Raw genomic sequence first — 27,393 nt, forward strand, 5'->3', positions numbered from 1 at the left:
AAGTGCTGCCTAGAGGCCTGGGCTAGATGAGAGGATCTGGGGAGCAGGAGAGCAGAATCTGGGAGACTGAGACCAGGAGCCCTCCAGAGGTGAAGAACTCACAGAGAAATCAGCAAAGCAGATGAGAAGCAGCAGTCACTGAAGGAAAAAAGGAACAAAGAGAGTGGTGTCCCCAGGAACAAGGTGAAGAATGTGTGTCAGAAAGATGGACTAACCAGGCAGGGTGGCTCACACTGTAATCCCAGCTAATCGAGAGGCTGGGATGGGAGGATTGCTTCAGCTCAGGAGTTCGGGGCTGCAGGGAGCTACAATCCCATCACTGCAGTTCAGCCTCAGCAGCAGAGTGAGACACCATCCCTAAAATAAATAATGATAATAATTTTAGAAAATATTTTTGAAAGACATAATAATCAGCCATTTCAAATGCTCCTGAGAGATCAGATAATGTGAGAACTAACAAATGACTACTGAATTTGACAACTTGGAGGTTCCTGGTAACCCTGCTAAGAGTCTTTTAGGTGGAATGGTGGGAATGAATTAAAAGTATCTGTAGGAAATACAGTGACCTGATTGCCTGTGTACTCACAAGACATATACATTACTAAAGAGAAAATTTGGCTCTAACATTTAATCTGCATTTTTAATTTTTTTAATTTAATTTTTTTTAATTTTACTTTAAGTTCTGGGATGCATTTTGGCTCCTCCTATATGAAAGCACTCAGAGGAAGTAAAGTAATGCAAAGAAATAAAAAACAAATATATAACTAAATAAATCTTTTACACATTTTGCAAAAATAAGTAGTAAGCCAAATGTAAATAAGTGATTTATGGCTTTAAGAATAGCAGTCTCCAAATGCCACTGCCAAAATAAGGCTCAATATTTGGTACTTGGTTCTCATTCAGAAATAATGACCTTTTTGCTTAATAAAGAGACATATCACATGTAAACTCTCAGAGTCATCTGAATATATAACTAAATTTTCCCCACATTATATAGCTAAATATTCCACTCACATTCATTCTAGGCTGTTGGTGAAGCATCTGACCTTTCAAATGGAATTGCACCTGCAATATGAGAAAAAAATTAGATCCATATAGCATACTTCTTGCAAGATGACATTAAGTTATTCCTATCTGCATACATTTTTTTTCAAGTGCAATGCAAAATGCCACCACCCTCATGAAGTCCCATTGCCTAACATTTGGTCTGCCAACACCCTTCAATTTATTATTTTATTACTACAGCAGGAGAAACAGAGGACAAGAAATGTATTTTTATCTTTAACTCTTTGTTAAACAAAATGTACCTGATTCTTCTGAGTTTTTTTTGTTTTTGTTTTTGTTTTTTGTTTTGTTTTGTTTTTGAGATGGAGTCTCGCTCTGTCACCCAGGCTAGAGGGCAGTGGCGCAATCTCAGCTCACTGCAGCCTCGGCCTCCCAGGTTCAGGTGATTCTCCTGCCTCAGCCTCCTGAGTAGCTGGGATTACAGGTGCACACCACCACGCTCAGCTGATTTTCATATTTTTGGTAGAGACAGGATTTTGCCATGTTGGCCAGACTGGTCTCGAGCTCCTGACCTCAGGTGATCCACCCACCTTCGCCTCCCAAAGTGCTGGGATTACAGACACGAGCCACCAAGCCGGGCTTGAGTTATTGTTAAAACAGTCCTTTTCCTGGGACTTAATGGCTTAAAACCATAAATTTGCAACCACTAACCAAACCGCCATCTTGACCAATAATTTGGTTAACATGGTGAACTGGTGTTCTTTCTTTGAAGCTCTGCCTCCACATTTTCCTGCCTTTTTCTGCCTGAGGGAGCTCCAGACTTTTAACTATAATCTTGCATTTCGTGAAATATTAGATCAAGCACCTGCTACAGGAGGAGCAGACCTGCTTCACTCACGCTGGAAAAACCCTGCCAGGAGACAGAGTGGCCTGAGGCCACTGGGATGTGAGACTTTTTTCAGTTCTGTCACCTCAGAGCTGAAGAACTCTCACAGTTAGGGCTCTGTGGGCTAAGGAGCTTCAGGATGTCCATTAGCTGGCTAAGTGTGAACTCACACCCAGATCGGTCGTTCCACCTCCCTGCATCCTTCATACACTTAGAAAATCTTCCCTGCAAATACGTTCTGATACTATTGCACAGTAGGGTGACTGTGGCTAACAGTAATGCATTGTATATTTCAGATAGCTAGAAGAGAGGATTTTGAATGTTCTCACATCAAAGAAATGGTAACTGTCTAAGGTGATGGATATGCTAATTACCATGATTTGATCATTACACAATGTATATGTGTATTGAAATATCACATCGTACCCCACAAATATGTACAGTTTATTATGTGTCCATAAAAGAGAAACAAAATCCTCCTGCCTAAAGCAAGATAGTTCCTTAAATGGATCTTAGGGGAAGTGCTAATAAATTATTATGCTTGACACTGGAAAGTCAGAGTGCTGATGGTTACTCACTTAATCCTTCAATGCACATTTAAAGGAGCCCCATGAAAGGCCAGGCACTGTTCCGGTGGACAAAGCAAATGAAAGTGTCCACTGTCCTGGACCTTAAATTCTAGTGCAGGAAACAGGCAATAAGTCGTATGTATGATGAGTAAATATGTAGTATGCCAGAAGGTGATAAGTAATTCAGAAAAGAATTGTAGAGGAGGTGGAGGAACTGGGCTTAGGAAGCTTGTTAGGGGCAGGTTGCAGCATTAAATAAATAGCGTCATCATCACACCCAGTTACTGTCAGCTGGCCATTTGCTGCTTGATTCTTCAACTGGATGATGAGCTCAGACAGGGCTGGGACTCTGGCATGCCCAGTGCCTAGCACAGGACCCAGCTCACCGTTAGATGCTCTCCAGGTATTTAGTTTCTGAACGTTGTGTGTAGATGCAACTCATGTTAACAATTTTAGAAGCTTCCTTAATGATTTTCTAAGATATGTGTGTATGTGTACTTCACAGTTAGGGACTCATTTAGATATTGGGAAAAGTCACACCAACTTTTTGTAAAACGTATTTTGTTTACATTTGCTTAATAAAACATTTCACTGTATAATCTCACTTCTGACCCCACCCTGGAGAAGTTACTGTCAGGGAAGTAGAGTTAAGAGTTTTAGTGTGTTAGGTATTTTTTTGTTTGTTTTTTTGTTTTTTTTTACAGTTATTTGCTTTTACCCAAAGAGTTATATAGAGAAAAAAATATTCAAATGAAGTTCACAGACCTATTAGTAGATACATATATCTTGCTAATTTGGAGGGTAGCCACTTTATGATGGAATAATCTGGATATCTCTCTGCTTTTCTCCAGCCTTTCAAAGACTTCAACAAAGTGAGAGAGTTTCTCAAGGTCTGAATGGAGACCTTTATTTTTCCAATGTCCTCCCAGAGGACACCCGCGAAGACTATATCTGTTATGCCAGATTTAATCATACTCAAACCATACAGCAGAAGCAACCTATTTCTGTGAAGGTGATTTCAGGTAAGAGTTCAGCCTCCTGAATCTGCCCTTCAATACATTTACAAATATGTGCAAAATATAGAAACTATTATATACTACTGACTTTGAAGTAAACAGGTTCATTATCAGGAAACCTCCCATGAATGCTCACTAAAGTGTTGGCATATGTGTTATAAAGATTGTGCATACCCTAAATACTGGATTTTACATTTCTTGCTTTTATTGTCATGACTGGTTCTGTGATAACCTTCTGAACTACCTGGTGTTCTGGGCATTTGTGTGTGCTTTATGCTCCACAGTGCCTCTTATTGGCAGTCCTACAGCTTAAGTTAAATGTCTGCATATTCCTGGTTGGGGGTGGCTGAGTAAGTTAATGAGTTAGTCATGTACAACGTAAAGCACTGTTTTTACTTGATAGGAATGGCACTCGGTCAGGATAGCTGCATACGTTTGCTTTTATTGCCCAATACTTTTTGACCCTTCTCCCCTACTTTTGTGCCCTCTTCATAATATTCTGTTTATTTCAGTGGATGAATTGAATGACACTATAGCTGCTAATTTGAGTGACACTGAGTTTTATGGTGGTGAGTTATGGTGATTGTAACTGATATTCTCTCCTTCATTGTAGAATTTAGTTCACTAACTTCACCTCCATGGCTATTTAACCTTATTTCTTTATGAGATTTCTAGTTATATGTTTAATACCATAGTATAAATGTATGTTTCTTATGAAATTTACCTATAAACTTTGAAGCATGCCACTAGAGCATTTTCCATGATGTACGTGTAATAATGAAACCTGTTGTAACTGTTTGCGTGTAAAGAACCATTTCACTGATTTGGAAAAACCTTTCACGTACGTTCAGAATTATGTTTTCCATGTTTTGTTCTATTCCTAACTTTTCTTGTGAACTAAGTAAGAGTTGGCAGGGTGCATTAACTTGCTAGAATACTGACTCATCAAAACTTTTAGCAATTAACGTTAAGTGGATTTCATAGTAAATCATCCCATTTCTCATCTGTTTTCATGTGACATTGTCAATATAATTAGTAATAGCATTTCTCTCTTAGTTTTGTTTAAAAACAAGTCAAACCCAGTCACTGTCTTCAGTGGAAGTAATCTTTTTAAAAGTAGAGCATTTAACTTCATTATTGTAGATAGAAATGAATTTGATTTCCTTAAGGGAAATGTTCTCAAGTAGAGTCTATGAATGAAAATAATGGGTTTTGGATAAAGGGTCCTCTTAATTATCCATAAGGCAGAATTTCTGCTGTATTAATTTCTCACCCTTGAGATATAAGTAAAAAACATTAAGGTCTCATCAGTGACCAACATAGACACTCCACAACTGCTGCTTTCTTTTATTTTATTTGAATATACTCCTGAAAAATATGGGCCCCAAGACCGTTCCCAAAGTGATTTTAAAGGAGTAAGTTTCCCCCCTACAGTCTGTAAATTCTTAGGAAAACTAATTTTTCTCAAGTAATACCTCTTCTGGCATTGAATTTTTTCTTCTGAGAAATGAGAATAATCATAGTATATTTCCTTTTCATTAAATTTTTATAAGCGTCAAGTAGATAATGCATTAAAGAGTTGAAAACCTTCAATGGCTATAAAACCTTAAGATGACATAATTTCTGCTCCAAGTTTTTCTAAGAAACCTTCAGAAGACAAGGCTATGTTTTGGAAAGGCCTCCACAAAAAAGAAGATGGCCCGTATAACTATCCCTAAGATCTTTGACTTAGACCCTCTTTATTTTTTTATTGAGGAAAACTATTTCCATTTCTTTAACTCCATCATTATTCTTCATTTGTGGCATAATATTTGCAAGACCTCTGTCAGTAACTCTCTACTTTTGTTTTCCATAAACCTTGCAGTTTGAGGATGTTAATATGAGTAATCAGTAGTATTGGCTATAATGTTGTCCCCATTGTAAACAAGAATACCCCTTCTATAACCGTATCTTTATAAAAACCTAACATCTTCCAGAAGATAGACAGTTAATTTTTGCTTTGACCTAAGCACTAATCCTAAGAGAAATGTAGCTCAATAACACAATTTCCTCTCCATGTCAACATTTTGAAAGTTTTCTAACCCACAGAAAATTTGTAAAAACCTAACCCAAATTAAGGGAATATACAAAAGGAAAACAGTCCTTATTATTAGTGCTTATGCAACCAAGGTTGTTTCTGTTCCTGGGTAACTTGAGTAAGTGTAAGTGATGACTACTTATAACGCAGAGAGTGTGTATGTGTAGCTTAACAAATTTCACAATTAATGTTAAATAGCTTAAAAAGGGATTGGAATTTTAGACAGCTTTTTTGACAATGAAGTGTTTATAGAAATACATATTATAAGTTGTAATGCATATTGATTTTCTTGTTTGCAGCTAAATCAAGTAGAGAGAGGCCACCAACATTTTTAACTCCAGAGGGCAATGCAAGTAACAAAGAGGAATTAAGGGGAAATGTGCTTTCACTGGAGTGCATTGCAGAAGGACTGTGAGTTCACACTTTCTGTCCTGAAATACATTTCTTAGAAAAATATAGTAGGTTGGTAGAGAGGTGTTAGTAATATCATAGGAGGAGTCACTGTCTTCTACTAATTCTACCAAGCATCAAGAAAAATTTGGTAATTATTTCCAAAGTAGGCATATGAATCTCATATTGTTGTTAAAATATTTTGTTAATGTAATAGTAATCATATTGAAATAAGTATCAGTAATCACCTTATGATTGTTGAAATATTATCTCATATTATTGTTTAAATATTTTGTTAATGTAGTACTGTTATCTTAAAATAAGTGTCAGTAATCACCTTGTGACTGCTATGATTATTATTAGAGGACATTATTTTGCTAGTTTGTAACCAACCACCTCAAATTTCTTTAAAAATAATAGCTATTTATTACTGATCACTTGTCGAGAGGTCTACAGAGCAGTTGTCTTCTAACCAGCTGGGTTGGGCTAATTTCAGTTAAGCATGCTCATGAATCTGCTAGGTGGCTCAGCAGCGGGTCCACTGCCCTTGGAGTCTACCGGCTGTTAGCTGGGGCATCTGAGTTGATAGCCTAAGTTGCTAACATCTCTCTTGCAGTCTCGTCCTGGCTTGTTCTCCTAACAACAGACAACATGAACAGGGCCTGCCTCTTAAATCCTAGCCTCAGAACTGGCACGCTGTCCTTTCACCTACTTCCTATTGGCAGGTCACAAGGCCAAGCCTAGACTCTTTGAAATAACTCATCTGTGCACAGTTCAAAATTGAAGCCACCCTAGAACTGACGTGCCTTTAACAGGAGTTACAGGGAGGCCTCGCCCAGATACAAAAGCAACTGTGATGTTAGCTCTGTGTTACAAGGAATTTCTGTATAGTCCCTGTCTTCTGCCTGACACAGAGCAAGCACCATTGGTATGGGCACATCTGCTGAAAACCTGGAATAGAATCTCAGAAACATGCTGCCCTTACATGTGATTCCTGCTGTCCTTGACAGGCAACTCATTGGTCTCACATTCCTTCCTGAATCAAGGAAAACTTGACTTAAGGAGGCACATGGAGGCCTCTGCTGGCCGAGGCAGGAAATCACACTATGCATTACTCAGCTCTGCCAGCTACAGAAAACCAGCAAAATCCCCTTTTAAAGATATGTTAAAACCCTATCTCTTCTGCTAGAATTAAGAAAAAAAAAATCCTCCCAATTTCCATCGTTATGGTGTAAGATAGTGGCATAATCTGCCAGCCTACAACTTTTGGGAGCAGAAGGTACCTATTCTCACAATTTAATGACTTCTTTTCCCACAAATGACATATTTCATAAAAAAACTAAAATATGGTTGGTATTTGGAAATTTCACAATACTCCCAAAAGAATTTTTAAAACTTTGGAGTGTTGTAAAACCAAGATTGGGACTCTATCACTTATAAACCAACCATCGGACTTATAAAATCAAAATATTTATAATTCCTGACAATGGCTGAGTACAGTAGCTGGCCTCCAAAACAGTTCATGGCTTTTTCATAATTTCAAACTATGAAACTATGCTTCCATCTCCTTCTTACCCTCATATCATCTAAGATGCAGAGTAGTCTGATTATGAGGAAATATCAATATGTTGTCAGATTCCACATGTATATAGTTTTTCAAAATCTACTTATTTTTATATTTACAGCATGTTTTAATTCTAGAAGCTGTTTCATCAGATACATATGCTCAGTTTATTTCTTACTCAACCAAATAAACCAAACCAATATTATAATCAATTAATCCCACTTGCATTTCTTTTTTTTGTTGTTTTTGCTTGAACCATAATTTATTATTTCTCATGGTTCCATGTGATGACTGGGCTAAGCTTTTTTTAAATTATTTTTTTATTTTCCATAGGTTATGGGGGTATGGGCGGTGTGTGGTTACATGAGTAAGTTATTTAGTGGTGATTTGTGAGATTTTGGTGCATCCATCACACTATTTTTGATAGTCTTTTATCCCTCAACCCCCTCCCACTCTTCCCCCGAAGTTCCCAAAGTCCATTGTATTATTCTTATGCCTATGTGTCCTAACAGCTTAGCTCCCACGTATCAGCGAGAACATATGGTGTTTGGTTTTCCTGAGTTACTTCACTTAGAATAATAGTCTCCATTCTCATCCAGGTCACTGCAGATGCCATTAATTCATTCCTTTTATGGCTGAGTAGTATTCCATCATATATATATATATGTCACAGTTTCTTTATCCACTCATTGATTGATGGGCATTTGGGTTGGTTCCACGATTTTGCAATTGCAAACTGAGAGGCTATAAACATGCGTGTGCAAGTTAAGTATCTTCTTTGTATAATGACTTCTTTTCCACTGGGTAGATACCAAGTGGTGGGATTGCTGGATCAAATGGCAGTTCTACTTTTGGTTCTTTAAGGAATCTCCACACTGTTTTCCATAGTGTCTGTACTAGTTACATTCCCATCAGCAGTGTAGAAGTGTTCCCTGATAACCGCATCCATGCCAACATCTACTGTTTTTTGATTTTTTGGTTGTGGCCATTCTTGCAGGAGTAAGGCGGTATCGCATTGTTGTTTTGATGTGCATTTCCCTGATCATTAGTGATGTTGAGCATTTTTTCCTATGTTTCTTTCTCTATCCTGTGGAATAGTGTCAAAAGGATTGGTACCAATTCTTCTTTGAATGTCTGGTAGAATTCTGCTGTGAATCCATGTGGTCATGGACTTTTTTTGGTTGTTAATTTTTTAATTACCATTTCAATCTTCCTGCTTTTTATTGGTCTGTTTAAGGTATCTAATTCTTCCTGATTTAAGCTAAGAGGGTTGTATTTTTCCAGGAATTTATCTGTCTCTTTTAGGTTTTCTAGTTCATGTGTGTAAAGGTGTTCATAGCAGCCTTGAATGAGCTTTTGTATTTTGGTGATGTCAGTTGTAATATCTCCTGTTTCATTTGTTGATGAGGTTATTTGGATTTTCTCTCTTCTTTTCTTGGTTAAATCTTGCTAATGGTCTATCAATTTTATTTATCTTTTCAAAGAACCAGCTTTTTGTTTCATTTATCTTTTGTATTTTTTGTTTGTTTGTTTCAGTTTCACTTAGTTCTGCTCTGATTTTATCTCCTTTCTTCTTCTGGGTATGGGTTCGGTTTGTTCTTGTTTCTCTAGTTACTTGAGGTATGACCTTAGACTATCAGTTTGTGCCATTTCAGTCTTTTTGATGTAGGCATTTAGGGCTATGAACTTTCTTCTTAGCACCGCCTGTGCTGTATCCCAGAGGTTTTGATAGGTTGTGTCACTATTGTCGTTCAGTTAGAATAATTTTTTAATTTCCATCTTGATTTTGTTTTCTACCCAGTGATCATTCAGGTTATTTAATTTCCATGTTTTTGCATGGCTTTGAAGGTTCCTTTTGGAGTTGATTTCCACTTTTATTCCACTGTGGTCTGAGAGAGTGCTTGATATAATTTCAATTTTCTTAAATTTATTGAGGCTCATTTTGTGGCCTATCATATGGTCCATCTTCAAGAAAGTTCCATGTGCTATTGAATGGAATGTGTATTCTGGGTGGCTAGAAAGATGGCTGAATAGGAACAGCTCCAATCTACAGCTCCCAGTGAGATCAATGCAGAAGGTGGGTGATTTCTGCATTCCCACTGAGGTACCCAGCTCATCTCACTGGGACTGGTTAGACAGTGGGTGCAGTCCACAGAGGGCGAGCCGAAGCAGGGTGGGGTCGTCGTCTCAGGAAGTGCGAGGGATCAGGGAACTCCCTCCACTAGCCAAGGGAAGCCATGACGGACTGTGCCATGAGGAACGGTGCATTCCGGCCCAAGATACTACGCTTTGCCCATGGCCTTCACCACCTGCAGACCAGGAGATTCCCTGGGTTGCCTACACCACCAGGGCCCTGGGTTTCAAGCAAAAAACTGGGCGACCATTTGGGTAGACACCAAGCCAGCTGCAGGAGGTTTTTTTTTTTTTTTTTTTTTTTTTTTTTCCCATACCCCAGTGGTGCCTGGAACACCAATGAGACAGAACCCTTCACTCCCCTGGAAAGGAGGCTGAAGCCAGGGAGCCAAGTGATCTAGCTCAGTGGATCTCACCCCCATGGAGCCCAGCAAGCCAAGATCCACTGGCTTGAAATTCTTGCTGCCAGCACAGCAGTCTGAAGTCGACCTCGGATGCTCTAACTTGGTGGAGGATGGGCGTCTGCCATTACTGAGGCTTGAATAGGCAGTTTTCCCCTCACAGTGTAAACAAACCTGCCAGGAAGTTTGAACTTGGCAGAGCCTACCACAGCTCGGCAAAGCTGCTGTAGCCAGACTGCCTCTCTAGATTCCTCCTCTGTGGGCAGGGCATCTCTGAAAGAAAGGCAGCAACCCCAGTCAGGGAGTTCCATGTGCTATCTCCCTGAGACAGAGCACCTGGGGGAAGGGGCAGCTGCAGGTGCAGCTTCAGCAGATTTAAACATTCCTGCTGCTAGCTCTGAAGAGAGCAGCAGATCTCCCAGCACAGCACTAGAGTTCTGCTAAGGGACAGACTGCCTCCTCAAGTGGGCCCCTGAGCCCCATGCTGCCTGACTAGGAGTCACCTCCCAGCAGGAGTCGACAGACACCTCATACAGGAGAGCTCCAGCTGGCATCTGGCAGGTGCCCTTCTGGGACGAAGCATCCAGAGGAAGGAACAGGCAGCAATCTTTGCTGTTCTGCAGACTCCGCTGGTGATACCCAAGCAAACAGGGTCTGGAGTGGATCTCCAGCAGACCTGCAGCAGAGGGGCCTACTGTTAGAACAAAAACTAACAAACAGAAAGAAATAGCATCAACATCAACAAAAAGGACATCCACACAAAAAACCCATCTGAAGGGGTCACCAACATCAAAGACCAAAGGTAGATAAATCCACAGAGATGAGGAAAAACCGGTACAAAAGGGCTGAAAGTTCCAAAAATGAGAATGCCTCTTCTCATCCAAAAGATCACAACTACTCACCAGCAAGAGAACAAAACTGGACAGAGAATGAGTTTGACGAATTGACAGAAGTAGGCTTCAGAAGGTGGGTAATAGTAAACTCCTCTGAGCTAAAGGAGCTTGTTCTAACCCAATGCAAGGAAGCTAAGAACCTTGAAAAAAGGTTAGAGGAGTTGCTAATTAGAATAACCAGTTTAGAGAAGAACATAAATGACCTGATGGAACTGAAAAACACAGCACAAGAGCTTTGTGAATCATACACAAGAATCAGTAGCTAAATCAATCAAGCGGAAGAAAGGATAACAGAGATTGAAGATCAACTTAATGAAATAAAGTGTGAAGACAAGATTAGAGAAAAAAAGAATGAAAAAGAATGAACGAAGCCTCCAAAAAATATGTGACTATGTGAAAAGACCAAACCTATATTTGATTGGTGTACCTGAAAGTGACAGGGAGAATGGAACCAAGTTGGAAAACACTTTTCAGGATATTATCCAGGAGAACTTCCCCAACCTAGCAAGTCAGACCAGCATTCAAATTCAGGAAATACAGAGAACACCGTAAAGATACTCCTCAAGAAGAACAACCCCAAGACACACAATCATCAGATTCACCAAGGTTGCAATTAAGTAAAAAATGTTAAGGGCAACCAGAGAGAAAGGTCGGGTTACCCACAAAGGGAAGCCCATCAGACTAATAGCAGATCTCTCAGCAGAAACCCTACAAGCCAGAAGAAAGTGGGGGCCAATATTCAACATTCTTAAAGAAAAGAATTTTCAACTCAGAATTTCATATCCAGCCAAACTAAGCTTCATAAGTGAAGGAGAAATAAAATCCTTTACAGACAAGCAAATGCTGATGGATTTTGTCACCAACAGGCCTGCCTTACAAGACCTCCTGAAGGAAGCGTTAAATATGGAAAGAAAAAACTGGAACCAGTCACTGCAAAAACATACCAAATTGTAAACACTATCAACACTATGAAGAAACTGCATCAGCTAACGGGCAAAATAACCAGCTAGCATCATAATGACAGGATCAAATTCACACATAACAATATTAACCTTAAATGTAAATGGGCAGGCCAGGCGCGGTGGCTCATGCCTGTAATCCCAGCACTTTGGGAGGCCGAGGCGGGTGGATCACAAGGTCAGGAGATCGAGACCACGGTGAAACCTCGTCTCTACTAAAAATACAAAAAAAATTAGCCGGGCGCGGTGGCAGGCGCCTGTAGTCCCAGCTACTCAGGAGGCTGAGGCAGGAGAATGGCATGATCCCAGGAGGCGGAGCTTGCAGTGAGCCGAGATCGCGCCACTGCACTCCAGCCTGGGGAACAGAGCCAGACTACATCTCCAAAAAAAAAAACAAAAAAAACTAAATGGAGTAAATGCCCAAATTAAAAGACACAGACTGGCAAATTGGATAAAGAATCAAGACCCATCAGTGTGCTGTATTCAGGAGACCCATCTCATGTGCAAATACACACATAGGCTCAAAATAAAGGGATGAAGGAATATTTACCAAGCAAATGGAAAGCAAAAAAAAAAAAAAAAAAAAAAAGCAGGAGTTGCAATCGTAGTCTCTGATAAAACAGACTTTAAACCAACAAAGACCAAAAAACAAAAAGACAAGGGTATTACATAATGGGAAAGGGATCAATGCAACAAGAACAGCTAACTATCCTGAATATATATGCACACAATACAGGAGCACCCAGATTCAGAAAGCAAGTTCTTAGAGACCTACAAAGAGACTTAGACTGCCACACAATAATCATGGGAGACTTTAACACCCCACTGTCAACAGATCAACGAGACAGAAAATTATCAAGGATATTTAGGACTTGAACTAAGCTCTGGACCAAGCAGACCTAATAGACATCTATAGAACTCTCCACCCCAAATCAACAGAATATACATTCTTTCCAGCACGACATCACACTTATTCTAAAATTGACCACAGAATTGGAAATAAAACACTCCTCACCAAATGCAAAAGAACAGAAATCATAACAGTCTGTCAGACCACACTGCAATCAAATTAGAACTCAAGATTGAGAAACTCACTCAAAACCACACAGCTACATGGAAACTGATCAACCTGCTCCTGAATGACGACTGGGTAAATAATGAAATTAAGGCAGAAATAAAGATGTTCTTTGAAACCAATGAGAACAAAGACACAACTTACCAGAATCTCTGGGACACCGCTAAAGCAGTGTTTAGGGGGAAATTTATAGCACTAAATGTCCACAGGACAAACTGGGAAAGATCAGACATTGACACCCTAACATCACAGTTAAAAGAACTAGAGAAGCAACAGCAAACAAATTCAAAAGCTAGCAGAAAACAAGAAATAACTAGGATCAGAGCAGAACTGAAGGTGATAGAGACATGAAAAACCCTTCAAAAAAATCAGTGAATCCAGGAGCTGGTTTTTTGGAAAGATTAACAAAATAGACCACTAGCCAGGCTAATAAAGAAGAAAAGGGAGAAGAATCAAATAGACACAATAAAAAATGATAAAGAGGATTTCACCACTGATCCCACAGAAATACAAACTACCATCAGAGAATACTATAAACACCTCTACGCAAATAAACTAGAAAATCTAGAAGAGATGGATAAATTCCTGGACACATTCGCCCTCCCAAGACTAAACTAGGAAGAAGTCAAATCCCTGAATAGACTAATAACAAGTTCTGAAATTGAGGCCATAATTAATAGCCTACCAAGCAAAAAAAGCCCAGGAACAGATGAATTTACAGCCGAATTCTACCAGAGGTACAAAAAAGAGCTGGTACCATTCCTTCTGAAGCTATTCCAAACAATAGAAAAAGAGGGTATCCTCCCTAACTCATTTTGTGAGGCCAGCATCATCCTGATACCAAAACCTGGCAGAGACACAACAAAAGAAGAAAATTTCAGGCCAGTATCCCTGATGAACATTGATGCAAAAATCCTCGATAAAATACTGGCAAACCGAATCCAGCAGCACATCAAAAAGCTTATCCACCACAATCAAGTCGACTTCATCCCTGCGATGCAAGGCTGGTTCAACATATGCAAATCAATAAACATAATCCATCTCATAAACAGAACCAATGATAAAAACCACATGATTATCTCAATACATGCAGAAAAAGCCTTCGACAAAATTCAACAGCACTTCATGCTAAAATCTCTCAATAAAATAGGTATTGATAGAATATATCTCAAACTAATAAGAGCTATTTATGACAAACCCACAGCCAATACCATACTGAATGGGCACAAGCTGGAAACATTCCCTTTGAAAACTGGCACAAGTCAAGGATGCCCTCTCTCACCACTACTATTCAACATAGTGTTGGAAGTTCTGGCCAGGGCAATCAGGCAAGAGAAAGAAATAAAGCATATTCAAATAGGAAGAGAGGAAGTTAAATTGTCTCTGTTTGCAGATGACCTGATTGTATATTTAGAAAACCCATCGTCTCTGCCCAAAATCTTCTTAAGCTGGTAAGCGACTTCAGCAAAGCCTCAGGATACAAAAATCAATGTGCAAAAATCACAAGCATTCCTCTACACCAATAATAGACAAACAGAGAGCCAAATCATGAGTGAACTCCCATTCACAATTGCTACAAAGAGAATAAAATACCTAGGAATACAACTTACAAGGGATGTGAACGACCTCTCCAAGAAGAACTACAAACCACTGCTCAAGGAAAGAAGTGAGGTCATAAACAAATGGAAAAAGATTCCATGCTCATGGATAGGAAGAATCAGTATCATGAAAATGGCCATACTACTCAAAGTAATTTATAGATTCAATGCTATCCCCATCAAGCTACCATTGACTTTCTTCACAGAATTAGAAAAAACTACTTTAAATTTCATATGGAACCAAAAAAGAGCCCATATAGCCAAGACAATTCTAAACAAAAAGAACATAGCTGGGGGCATCACGCTACCTTACTTCAAACTATATTACAAGGCTACAGTAACCGAAACAGCATGGTACTGGTACCAAACTGATGCTGGTACCAAAACGGAACAGAACAGAGGCCTCAGAAATAACGCCACACATTTACAACCATGTGATCTTTGACAAACCTGACAAAAGCAATGGAGAAAGGATTCCCTGTTTAATAAATGGTATTAGAAAAACTGGCTACCCATAAGCAGAAAACTGAAACTGGATCCCTCCCTTACACCTTATACAAAAATTAACTCAAGATATATTAAAGACTTAAATATTAGACCTAAAACCATAAAAACCCTAGAAGAAAACCTAGGCAATACCATTCAGGACAGGCATGGGCAAAGACTTCATGACTAAAACACCAAAAGCAATGGCAACAAAAGTCAAAACTGACAAATGTGATCTAATTAAACTAAAGAGTTTCTGCACAGCAAAAGAAAGAGCAGTTGAAAGAGACAAAGAGGGACATTATATAATGGTAAAAGGCCTTGTTCAGGAAAATATAACAATCCTAAACATACATATACCTAACACTGGAGCTCCTAAATTTATAAAACAATTACTAATAGACCTAAGAAATGAGATAGACAGCAACACAGTAATAGTAGGGATGAGAGTAAATTTTTGCAATCTATCTATCTGACAAAGGTCTAATATCCAGAATTTACAAGGAACTTAAACAGATTTGCAAGAAAAAGCAACCTCATCAAAAAGTAAACAAAGGATATGAGCAGACACTTCTCAAAAGAAGACATTTATACAGCCAACAAACATGAAAAAAAGCTCATCATCACTGGTCATTGGAGAAGTGCAAATCAAAAGCACAATGGGATACCATCTCATGCCAGTTAGAATTGTAATCATTAAAAAGTCAGGAAACGACAGATGCTGGAGAGGATGTGGAGAAATAGGAACACTTTTACACTATTGGTGGGCATGTCAATAGTTCAACCCACTTTGGAAGACAGTATGCCAATTCCTCAAGGACCTAGAACCAGAAATAGCATTTGACCCAGCAATCCCATTACTGGGTATATACCCAAAGGATTATAAATCATTCTACTATAAATGATTATAAATACATCATTCTACTATATTCTGCTGTTCTGTATCTTTTAAGTGGAGCGCTTAGGCCATTTACATTCAATGTTAGTATTGAGATGTGAGGTACCCTTGCATACACATGCACACGTATGTTTATTGCAGCACTATTCATAATAGCAGAGACTTGAAACCAACCCAAATGCCCATCAATAATAGACCAGATAAAGAAAATGTAGCACATATACACCATGGAATACTATGCAGCCATAAAAAAGGATGAGTTCATGTCCTTTGTAGGGACATGGATGCAGCTAGAAACATCATTCTCAGCAGACTAACACAGGAACAGAAAACCAAACACCACGTGTTCTCACTCATAAGTGGGAGTTGAACAAAGAGAACACATGGACACAGGGAGGGGAACATCACACACTGGGGCCTGTTAAGGGGTGGGGGGGCTAGGGGAGGGATAGCATTAGGAGAAATACCTAATGTAGATGACGCGTTGGTGGGTGCAGCAAAGCACCATGGCATGTGTGTACCTATGTAACAAACCTGCACGTTCTGCACATGCATCCCAGAATTTAAAGTATAGTAAAAAATACACATAAATAAAATTTTTAAAAAACAAAAATAAATTTTAAAAAAAGAATGTGTATTCTGCAGTTGTGGGATGAAATGTTTTGTATATATCTGTTAAGTCTATTTGTTTCAAGGTATAGTTTAAATCCATTGTTTCTTTGTTGACTTTCTGTCTTGATGACCTGTCTAGTGCTGTCATTGGAGTGCTGAAATTCCATACTATTACTGTGTTGCTGTCTATCTCATTTCTTAGGTCTATTAGTAATTGTTTTATAAATTTAGGAGCTCCAGTGTTAGGTATATGTATGTTTAGGATTGTTATATTTTCCTGGACAAGGCCTTTTACCATTATATAATGTCCCTCTTTGTCTCTTTCAACTGCTCTTGCTTTAAAGTTTGTTTTGACTGATACAAGAATAGCTACCTCTGCTTGCTTTTGGTGTCCATTTGCATGAAATGCCTTTTTCCACTCCTTTACTTTAATTTTATGTGAGTCTTGATGCATTAGGTGAGTCTCCTGAAGGCAGCAGATAGTTGGTGGTGAGTTCTTATCCATTCTGCAGTTCTGTATCTTTTAAGTGGAGCATTTAGCCCATTTACATTCAATGTTAGTATTAAGATGTGAGATGCCCTTGCATTCATTGTGCTATTTGTTGCCTGTGTACCTTGGGGTTTTGTTTTTTGTTTCTGCTTTTTAAATTATATTTTTGTTTTATAGGTCCTGTGTGATTTATGCTTTAAAGAGGTTCTGTTTTGATGTGTTTCCAGGATTTGTTTTAAGATTTAGAACTCCTTTTAGCAGTTCTTGTAGTGGTGGTTTGGTAATGGCAAATTCTCTCAGCATTTGTTTATCTGAAGAAGACTGTATCTTTCCTTCAAATATGATGCTTAGTTTTGCTGGATAAAAAATTCTTGATTGATAATTGTTTCGTTTGTGGAGGCTGAAGATAGGGCCCCAATCCCTTCTAGCTTGTAGGGTTTCTGCTGAGAACTCTGCTGTTAATCTGATAGATGTCCCTTTATAGGTTACCTCATGCTTTTGTCTCACAGCTCTTAAGATTCTTTCCTTCATCTTAACTTTGGATAACCTGATGACAGTGTGCCGAGACATCTTTTTGAGATGAATTTTCCAGGTGTTCTTTGTGCTTCCTGTATTTGAATGTCTAGGTCTCTAGCAAGGCCAGAAAAGTCTTCCTCGATCATTCCTCCAAATATGTTTTCCAAACTTTTAGATTTCTCTTGTTCCTCAGGAACACTGAGTATTCTTAGGTTTGGTCATTTAACATAATCCCAGACTTCTTGGAGGCTTTGTTCATATTTTCCTATTCTTTTATTTTTGTATTTGTTGGATTGGGTTCATTAAAAGACCTGTCTTCAAACCCTTAATTTCTCTCTTCTACTTGTTCAGTTCTATTGCTGAGATTTTTCAGAGCATTTTGCATTTCTATAAGTGTGTCCAATGTTTCCTGAAGTTTTGATTGTTTTTTCTTTGTGGTATCTATTTCCTTGACTATTTCTCCCTTTGCTTTTTGTATTGTTTTTTGGATTTCCTTACATTGGGCTTTGCCTTTCTCTGGTGCCTCTCTGATAAGCTTAATAACTAACCTCCTGAATTCTTTTTCAGGTAAATCAGGGATTTCTTCTTGGTTTGGATCCCTTGCTGGTGAGCTAGTGTGATTCTTTGGGGGTTGTTAAAAAGCCTTGTTTTGTCATATTACTAGAGTTGGTTTTCTGGTTCCTTCTCATTTGGGTAGATTCTGTCAGAAGGGAAGTCTAGAGCTGAAGTCTGTTGTTCAGATTGTTTTGTCCCATGGGGTTTTCCCTTAATGTAGTACTCTCCCCTTTTTCGTATGGATGTGGCTTCCTGTGAGCCAGGCCGCAGTGATTGTTATCTCTCTTCTGGGTCTAGCCACCCAGCAAGTCTACCCAGCTCCAGGCTGCTACTGGAGTTTGCACAGAGTCCTGTGATGTGAACCGTCAGTCTCTCCACCATGGATACCAGCACCTGTTCCGGTGGAGGTGGCAAGGGGTTGAAATGAACTCTGTGAGGGTTTTTAGCTTTAGTGGTTTAATGTTCTATTTTTGTGCTGGTTGGCCTCCTGCCAGAAGGTGGTGCTTTCCAGAGATCATCAGTTGTGGTAGTATGGAGAGGAACTGGTGGTGATTGGAGCCCTAGAACTCCCAAGATTATACGCCCTTTGTCTTCAGCTACCAGGGTTGGTAGGGAAGGCCCATCAGGTGGGGGTAGGGCTAGGCATGTCTGAGCTCAGACTCTCTTTGGGTGGGTCTTGCTGTGGCTGCTGTTGGGGAGGGAGTGAGGTTCCCAGGTCAATGGAGTTGTGTACCTAGGAGGATTATGGCTGCCTCTGCTATGCAGGTTGTCGGGGAAGCGAGGGAAATCCGGCAGTCACAGGCCTCACCCAGCTCCCACGCAAACCAAAAGGCCAGTCTCACTCCCACAGTGCCTACCCTAACAGCCCCAAGTCTGTTTCCAGGCAGTGGGTGAGCAGGGCTTGAGCACTTGCCGCAGACTATCCACCTCCCAGCTGCAAAAGAAAAGGGCTTAGTTCTTCCCCAGCCTGTGGAGTCTGCACGCTGGATTCACGCCTTTCCCCGAGTTCTGGCCAGGAGGTTTCTCGCCTGGTTCAAATTGTTATAAAGTTCAGCTGGAAACTTCCTTCTCCCTGTGGCATTTTCCCCACACCTCTGGCTGCCCTCCTGAAGGATCCCTGTGGTGCCAGGCAGGAATGGCCTGCGTGGGGACCCAGTGAATTCACAGGGTCTTTCCTGCTGCCTCCTCTACCCCTGTATCTCACTCAGCTCTCTAAATTGACTCAGCTCCAGGTAAAGTCAGAAACTTCTCCCACAAACTAAACCTTCAGTTTCTCACTTTTGCCGTTTGGGCACTCGCAGTATTTGGGGTATCTCCCGGGTCCTGCAATAGTAGCCCAGTTCCTTCAGAGAGTCTGTGAGTCCTCTCAGCAGGTTTGTTCTTGCAGTCATTCTGGAGCTAAAATTCACGATGCAAGCCTCCACATGCTGCTCTGTCAGTCCGCATCAGAGCTGCAATCTAGTTCTGCCTCCCGTCTGCCATGATGATCCCTTCTGGGCTGAGCTGTTCTTATTCAGAGTCACTTGCATTTCTATTGACAAATATTGTTATCTTCTTGAGGGCCTGGACCATACTTTCTTCATCATCTTCCCAACATACAGCTCAGTGCTTGGTGTATAGTTCAGTGCTTAGGAAATTTTTGTGTTGAATGGATTTTTATTTTACCTTCATGAAAACTTTCTAAAGTTATTAGTTCAAGTCAAGCTTTATTATCCCCATTAAGGCAACTAATGAAACTAAGCCTCAAAAAGACCAGAAATCCAGGGACAGGGTTGGAATTCTAAAGATCTTCTAACTCCAAACCTATATTCTGACTTTTCATCTGTCTCCATATTTCATGACAATAAAAAACACAGTTGGGGCCAGGCGCGGTGGCTCATGCCTGTAATCCCAGCACTTTGGGAGGCCGAGGCGGGTGGATCATGAGGTCAGGAGATCGAGACCATACTGGCTAAAACCGTGAAACCCCATCTCTACTAAAATACAAAAAATTAGCCGGGTGTGGTGGCAGGCACCTGTAGTCCCAGCTACTCGGGAGGCTGAGGCAGGAGAATGGCGTGAACCCGGGAGGCGGAGCTGGCAGTGAGCCGAGATCACGCCACTACACTCCAGCCTGGGCGACAGAGCAAGACTCTTGTCTCCAAAAAAAAAAAAAAAAAAAAAAACACAGTTGGGTGACAAATGATATGAGTGATACCTAGGTTTGATCTATTCTTAGCAATTAGTATAATAATATTTTTAAATGTCACTAATAATGAAACTAAGGAAAGAATGCTATTTCCCTAATCACTTAGTTCACATCATCAGATAGATTGCTGTAAAATAGGAAAGTTCTTCCGTTTGATATGGAAATGTATACAAATATTTATGGTCATAGATATGTTTATGAGTTTTTCTCTGTACATTTTTAATTCCAGCTGATGAAAAATTATAATTCAGTATCATTAATTTAATGGTAATTCTTTTGATTAACATAGTAGCTTCATGTAAAAATTTCCAGGAGTTCCTCATTAGTCACAACGATGAAAAAAGTAATTAGGCCCCATCAGTAAAGCAACTCATGCTGGCATTCACACTGCATCATTGACATCAAAGTTTGTGGTGTGCCGTAAATTAGTATAGTTCTGATTATGTGAAAATGTAAAACTGTAAGCATTATTTATAAAAGTGTGGTGCTAATTAAAATATCTATATATTTCTTAGGATTTTTTATAAAGATTTGTTACAAACTTGCATGAAAATTCACCCTCAAAAGTAGTCATAGGTGGATTTCTTTTTTGTAACATCATTATTTATTTATCCTATCAGGCCTACCCCAATTATTTACTGGGCAAAAGAAGATGGAATGCTACCCAAAAACAGGACAGTTTATAAGAACTTTGAGAAAACCTTGCAGATCATTCATGTTTCAGAAGCAGACTCTGGAAATTACCAATGTATAGCAAAAAATGCATTAGGAGCCATCCACCATACCATTTCTGTTAGAGTTAAAGGTATATTGTTTAAAATCCATTCTTCTTGCCTTCATGAGAGACCCTGAAACTTTAATTAAATGTGGTTTTCATTATATTTTTAATAATGATAAATGTAAATTTATGTCAGCATTCATGGTACCTTGACTCTCTTCTCATTGCTATTTGTAGTGCATCTAAATCAGATTAAAAATTTACTTGTTCAAATCTTCCTCACAGAAGAATCCCGATTAATAAACGTAGGAAGAATGAAGGAAATAGAAAAGTCAACATTAGAATCCCACAGTAATAACTGCAGCAGGCAAGATCAAACAATGAATGCTAAAATTAGTGGGTGAAACTTTAAGGAGAAACAGGGTATTTGCATAGCTTCAAAGTGTTTTTATCCTGCAGAAATTAATTACTGGGGAAGTTTTAGCATGTCCACAAATACTTTATTACTCCTTTTTTAGAAGATGGAGCTTACTTTCCCTCTTCTTGAGTGTATGCTGGACACTAATGAACAGAGTATGGAATCCAGGGAAATAGTAACTTTGGAGTGGAGAAACCTGGCAGACAAAATCTTAACCAAGTGATGAATGTTAGCATCAACAATAATAAGTCATGTTGATATCATATATTCCCTCACATGGTACAATTAGAAGGATTCATGACCTTTGAGATATTCTCAAAAGCCTAAAACCTCAGGTAACCATGAGAAAACATCAGACAAACCTAAGCTGTAAGACAGTCTATGAAATAAGTGACTCTTCAAAATTGTCAAGGTCACAAAAGACAAGGAAAGACCAAGAAATTGTCAGATTGGAGACTATGACAAGTAAATGCAAAAGATGTTACAAGTAAATATGGTGTCTAGGACAGGATCCCGGGACAGAAACAAGACATTAATGCAAAAATGGGAAATATAACAGAATGTAGAGTTTAGTTAAGTACCAGTGTTAACTTTTCATTAGGTAACTGGACCATGGTCATGTAAGATGGTAACATTAGAGGAAGCTGAGTGAAGGACATATGGAAACACTCTGTAATACCTTTGCAACTTTTCAAAAATGATGTTTTTAAGTTGCTTCCTAATTTTATATATATATATATATATTCTACAGGGCTTGGAATTTATTTTATTTATTTATTTATTTTGAGTCGGAGTCTCGCTCTGTTGCCCAGGCTGGAGTATAATGGCACTATCTTGGCTCACTGCAACCTCTGCCTCCTGGGTTCAAGCAATTCTCCTGCCTCAGCCTCCCAAGTAGGGGGGATTATAGGCACCCACCACCACACCCAGCTAATTTTTTTTTTTTTTTGTATTTTCAATAGAGACAGGGTTTTACCATGTTGGCCAGGCTGGTTTCGAACTCCTGACCTCAAGTGATCCAGCCACCTTGGCTCCCCAAAGTGTTGGGATTACAGGCATGTGCCACCGCGCCTGACCCAGAATTTAAATTTGTGTTTCTTAGCCCTACCTATATCTGTAATTTGCTCTGTATGCTTAGATAAATCTGTCAATGTCTGATTAATTTTAATGTAAAATGAGAAAATGAGATTTGTATCAAACAGGTCTAGAAATAATACATATATGTGTGTGAGTCTCTTTAAACATTCTTTTGAAAATTTTAAGTGTTTGAAGCATCATTTATAAATCTATTTGCTCAAAAAAATGAGACTAAACAGTTTAGTGTGAAGTACTTGCTTGTATTATTAAAATAGTTCAATATGTTCTTTTGCTAAAATGCTTATTTGATTCAGATTTTTGATCTTTTTTCTTCCTCCTATAAAGCGGCTCCATACTGGATCACAGCCCCTCAAAATCTTGTGCTGTCCCCAGGAGAGGATGGGACCTTGATCTGCAGAGCTAATGGCAACCCCAAACCCAGAATTAGCTGGTTAACAAATGGAGTCCCAATAGAAAGTAAGTTGCCTTGACTGGTTCTAGTTGCAGTATATTTTTAGAGCATATATACATCCCAACAATGAATAAATGGTGATAAAAAATAATTCAGGTTAAGGAAGGAAGCCACATGTATGTTAAACAGAGGCACCAAATTACCTTTGTGTTTTATTACCATTAGATATTTATTATGAGTGTGAATAGTTTATGCAGTTAACATAATGGTATGTGATGACAGGTACTTGGCAATATTTCCTGTTTTTTACTTGGATAATGGGAAGAATGACAGGGTCAGAAATAAATATCACTGAAAAGTTTAGATGATCTTCTTTGTGCAAAACATCAGGTGATTTGTGGAAATGTCATAGGTGCTAGAGGAGATAGGTGGGGAGACTTGGCATAGAGCCAATGGATACGACAAGCATGAGAAACCCAGCTGTCTTAATTTAAAGAGTTTTCAGTCATAAGTATAGCAAGTATAGCCCGGGTGTTCCCACTGTCTTCCAAGGTCACCGTCCCATTTGATACCCAAAGAAGAACACATCCTTTGACCCTGATCATATACAGGATGCTTTACCTTTGCCTACAGCTCCCTCCCTGAAGGCCGCTGATATCATCCTTGAGCAGCACCTGGGCAGCCTAGCTATACCTGTTGCCCCGTTCAGCAGCCTCCCTGCTCTGCCACTCCACTCCTTGCACTTCATTAGCCAATTTCTCCAAGCTGCCACTATGCTGCCCAATGTGTGGCTTCAGGCCCTCCCATTAATCTGCTAAATTGTAGCAAAGGCCAGCTTTACAAAATTTGGCTAAAGGCATGGGGAGAGTCAAGGGAATTGTAGCAAAGAAAAAAATCTTTAAATGGATGTTGCACCTCACTGCTCCTTAATTCCTAAGCCATGGCCATGAACAGAGAACCCACTAGACTCTCCTCTTCCACCACCCCACCCACCACCAGCTACTGCTGAGAGGAGCATCTTTCAACATTTTCCCCTTCTTGGAGTCCAGACCTCCTCTTAGACACCAAGACAGAGAAAGTCAGTTCTGGCATCAAACCCAGCCTTAGGTTCACTCTCCCAGTCAATAACATGATTACCTGCAAAGATATTCTTTACTCACAATAAAGATAGCCCTCAGGCTTATGATACAGGACAGACTGGCTTTGACTGCCTCCAAGTCAGAATCCAATATTGGTTCTACATTTACATAACCAAAAGGTCTGCTGAATTGACTTTCCCAAAGTAACACCACACACTTCCCCTAAGATTTTTCCAAAAAACTGCTGGCAGATTTAAAGTGGCACAAGTCCCTGTTTCTTACCATCAAGGTCTGACAACTGCAGGGTGACTGAGTCATCGCAGCCTGCTCCATGAGTATTTATTGGAAGTTCACTTGTGTCTCATAGCACAGTAGCTGTCAGATGCTTTGAAACAGGCAGCTGTGTTCACTGTAAAAGGAAGTGTATTCCTGGGAGAAAACAGATGCTAGAGGCCAGCAAATAGGGTTTGGGTGTTTCCACTCCCAATTTTAACCAGGATCAGGATCCAGAGAAATGGCAGAGAGTACTTTGTGGTTGTTTCAGGAAGCTCTTGCTACTCTCGGGGGAATATGAGTGAAAACTGAGAGGAAAAAGTAGAAGAAAGCCCAGAACTAAAGAAGTTTTATAGTGGCCAGGCATGGTGGCTCATGTGAGCCTGTAATCCCAGCACTTTCAGAGGCTAAGGCGGGCAGATTGCTTGAATACCAGAGTTAGAGACTAGCCTGGGCAACATGGTAAAATCCTGCTTCTACAAAAAATAAAAAAAAAAATTATCTGGTACAACATATGATTTTCTCAGGAATGCATACAAAATAGCAATAAATGATGATACATGCTTGATACTTTTGCACCATGTTTTGCAGCTCAGAGTTTTTGTGTCCATTTATGGAAGGTTAAAAGTGCCCCTGAGATCTAGACTCAGTGAAACTGACAAGTGGAAGGGACTGTCCATCTAGCCCTTCAGCAGGGAAAACGGGGGAGCCAGGGGATAAACCCTCAAGCTTGACAGCCAGAGTGCAGTCCTATGCAAGGCAAATTGAGATGTTGGTGGATGACATAAGCAAGGGAGGATTAAATAATGAGGCTGATTTTTCTTCTTGATTTGCTCAGCTTGTTGTCCTTCCAAACCAGCTGTCTTAGTCCATTCCTACTGCTGTAACAAAATGCCTTAGACTGGGTAATTTATAAACAACAGAAATTTATTGCTTACAGTTCTGGAGGCTAGAAAGTCCAAGATCAAAGCACCAGCAGATTTGGTGTCTGGTGATGGCCTGTTCCTCACAGTTGCTGCCAAGACCCTTAGAACAGCACCAGTCCCACTCACGAGGGGGAACCCTCATTTCCTAGTCACCTCCCAGAGACCCCACCTCTTAACCTTGGAGTTAGGTTTCAACATGAATTTTGGAGGGACACCAATATTCAGACCATAGTACCAGAGTATGCAGTGCCTCTGAGAGAACCTTGTAAATCCAGTCACCTACACAGCTTTGAAAATACACTCATAATAATACTCCCCTTTTCAACTACATTTTTGTGAGGAGGATCAGCTGTAAAAGGCCTGCTTTGGGGGTACAGAATAGTAATACCAGGAAGACGTTAGGTCCTCTTGTAACCCTAAATTGTCTGATTAGGTAGAGAAGAAAGAGTTAGGACTAAATATCTCAAATCAGATCAGCTCATTTCTTCCATCCCAAAAGTCTTCCTTAAGGCCCCATGAGACAGAAAAAAGGAGGCTGAGCAGACATGGCTGGAATGCCACAGCTCCTATAGATCCAGGGTCGGTCACCCTCTGGTGTGCCTCAGAGCTGTCACTCTGGTGGACTTGCAGGGAGAGGAATACCACACGGTGTGGCAGCAAAGCAAGGAACCCGGCACCACCAGGCCGCTCCATGGTGCTGGTAGCAGGTGCTGCATGTTTACACCAAGGTAATGTGAAGCCTCCCTGGAAGGGGTCTTTCTTGACATCTGGTGGCCAAGCTGAAAGTGGATTACCATTTGGACATCTCATAACTAAAAGGTGATGAGCCAGCGGGTCCCCTGCACAGCTTTCTGAACGATGACACTGCAAAGGTACAGTTGTTCCCTGCCCCTGGCCTTCTGCAGCTGGCCCATCTGCAGCTTCTGCTGAGTGGCCTCGTGGGTGGATGCTAAGTCTTCAACAGCTAAGTTCAAAGTGAACTCTGCATGCCCCCACCGTGTGTTGATCTCCCCGATCCAAAAAAATGAGAGAATGAGGGGGATGCAGAAACTATCCAAAAAATTGACAGACATTTAAGGAGTGCCGCTCTCTTTTTCATCCCCTTCTTGGTAATTGTCCCATGAATTTAGAGGCCCCTAAAGGGAATTGCCTTTGAGGGTTAGGGACCATCCTGGAAATGGGGCACCAGTGCTTGTTTCCCATCTGCAGTTTGCTGACTTGTGCACCCCATAGATACATCTAGCAGTGTTGGGACACAGGGGAAGGATGGCAGGGAGATGTAGAGAGGTGAAGGTAGGAACTGAGGGCACATACTGCCACAGTGTGTGACAGGACTGAATTAGCACAGTGAGGACTCCTTGCCTTCATCATGGGGTCCTAGTGTAGGCCCCAGAAGTGAGCTGGGAGCACAAGCTGGCTTGCTGACAGCACTTTCTACCCAAGAGACTGCAGACATTGCAGGTGGACCAGCTGCTGCAGGTGAGGGTCAGGAAACAGCTGTGCTTCTGAAGTACTGTTGTGCAGGCGCTGTGCAGTGTCCCCTCCAGGTGCCTGAAGTTTGTCTCCTGTGCCACACAACAGAGACACAGTCAGGGGACCATGCTGCCAGGTACATAGCCTCCCCACTCCTGACTTACAGGTGAGCACCTAGGGACGCTGACTATCTCCTTTCGCCTCTGCAGGCTCTGGCTGCTGAGTGCACATAAATATTGTAAAAGGAGAAGCTGGTTCAGGGAGGGGAGTGGTAAGAAGGGTTCTTTTAGCAAAATGCGATGTTATTGATCTGTGACTGTGCATTTCAGATCTGAAAGCTACTGTTTTAAAAAAAGTGGAAAAATTAACTCCAAAAGTGTCTGGGCTTTTATTTCAGTGTCTTCTGGAGCTTTGCCCTTCCCCTGTCCCCAGGACTGGCCAGTTTACTTAAAGCTTTCCTTGAAGCAAAAATCACAGGCTGTATTAAATAAATGTGGAATTTTCCCAAAACCACCTAAAATTTTGTAGATTGTTTTAAAACAATCTACAAAAGTTAGAAAAAAGAACACAGCTGCAGAGAACTGGTGCTGAAAGAGACCTTTGATTTTATTGTGTAATGGGAGGGTGTGAAGAATAGAACCCAGGACCAGAAAGAAAATGAACTTGCTATTGGCTGGATTGGGCCAAGCATTTCCCTGCTGTCCCC

General features: G+C 40.3%; 1 protein-coding gene across 50 annotated transcripts in view; it reads left to right on the top strand.

Annotated features, from left to right (window-relative positions):
• LOC105475296 (neuronal cell adhesion molecule) overlaps positions 1 to 27,393 on the top strand; it is a 304,974-nt gene that overhangs the window by 222,376 nt on the left and 55,205 nt on the right. For 32 of the 50 annotated variants that reach the window (XR_011622036.1, XM_011730394.2, XM_071094655.1 and 29 more), the window contains 5 exons: positions 3,312 to 3,482; positions 3,989 to 4,045; positions 5,853 to 5,964; positions 20,932 to 21,116; positions 22,870 to 23,001. Coding sequence is in view for 49 of the 50 variants with exons in the window: in XM_011730394.2 (XP_011728696.2) it covers positions 3,312 to 3,482; positions 3,989 to 4,045; positions 5,853 to 5,964; positions 20,932 to 21,116; positions 22,870 to 23,001 (657 nt within the window). In the remaining variant the exon portion in view is untranslated. The remainder of the gene's footprint in view (positions 1 to 3,311; positions 3,483 to 3,988; positions 4,046 to 5,852; positions 5,965 to 20,931; positions 21,117 to 22,869; positions 23,002 to 27,393) is intronic. The other 18 variants (XM_071094661.1, XM_071094644.1, XM_071094652.1 and 15 more) reach the window with 1 other exon arrangement.

The sequence above is a fragment of the Macaca nemestrina genome, chromosome 4 (genome assembly GCF_043159975.1).
Source record: "Macaca nemestrina isolate mMacNem1 chromosome 4, mMacNem.hap1, whole genome shotgun sequence".
Classification (NCBI taxonomy): Eukaryota; Metazoa; Chordata; class Mammalia; order Primates; family Cercopithecidae; genus Macaca; species Macaca nemestrina.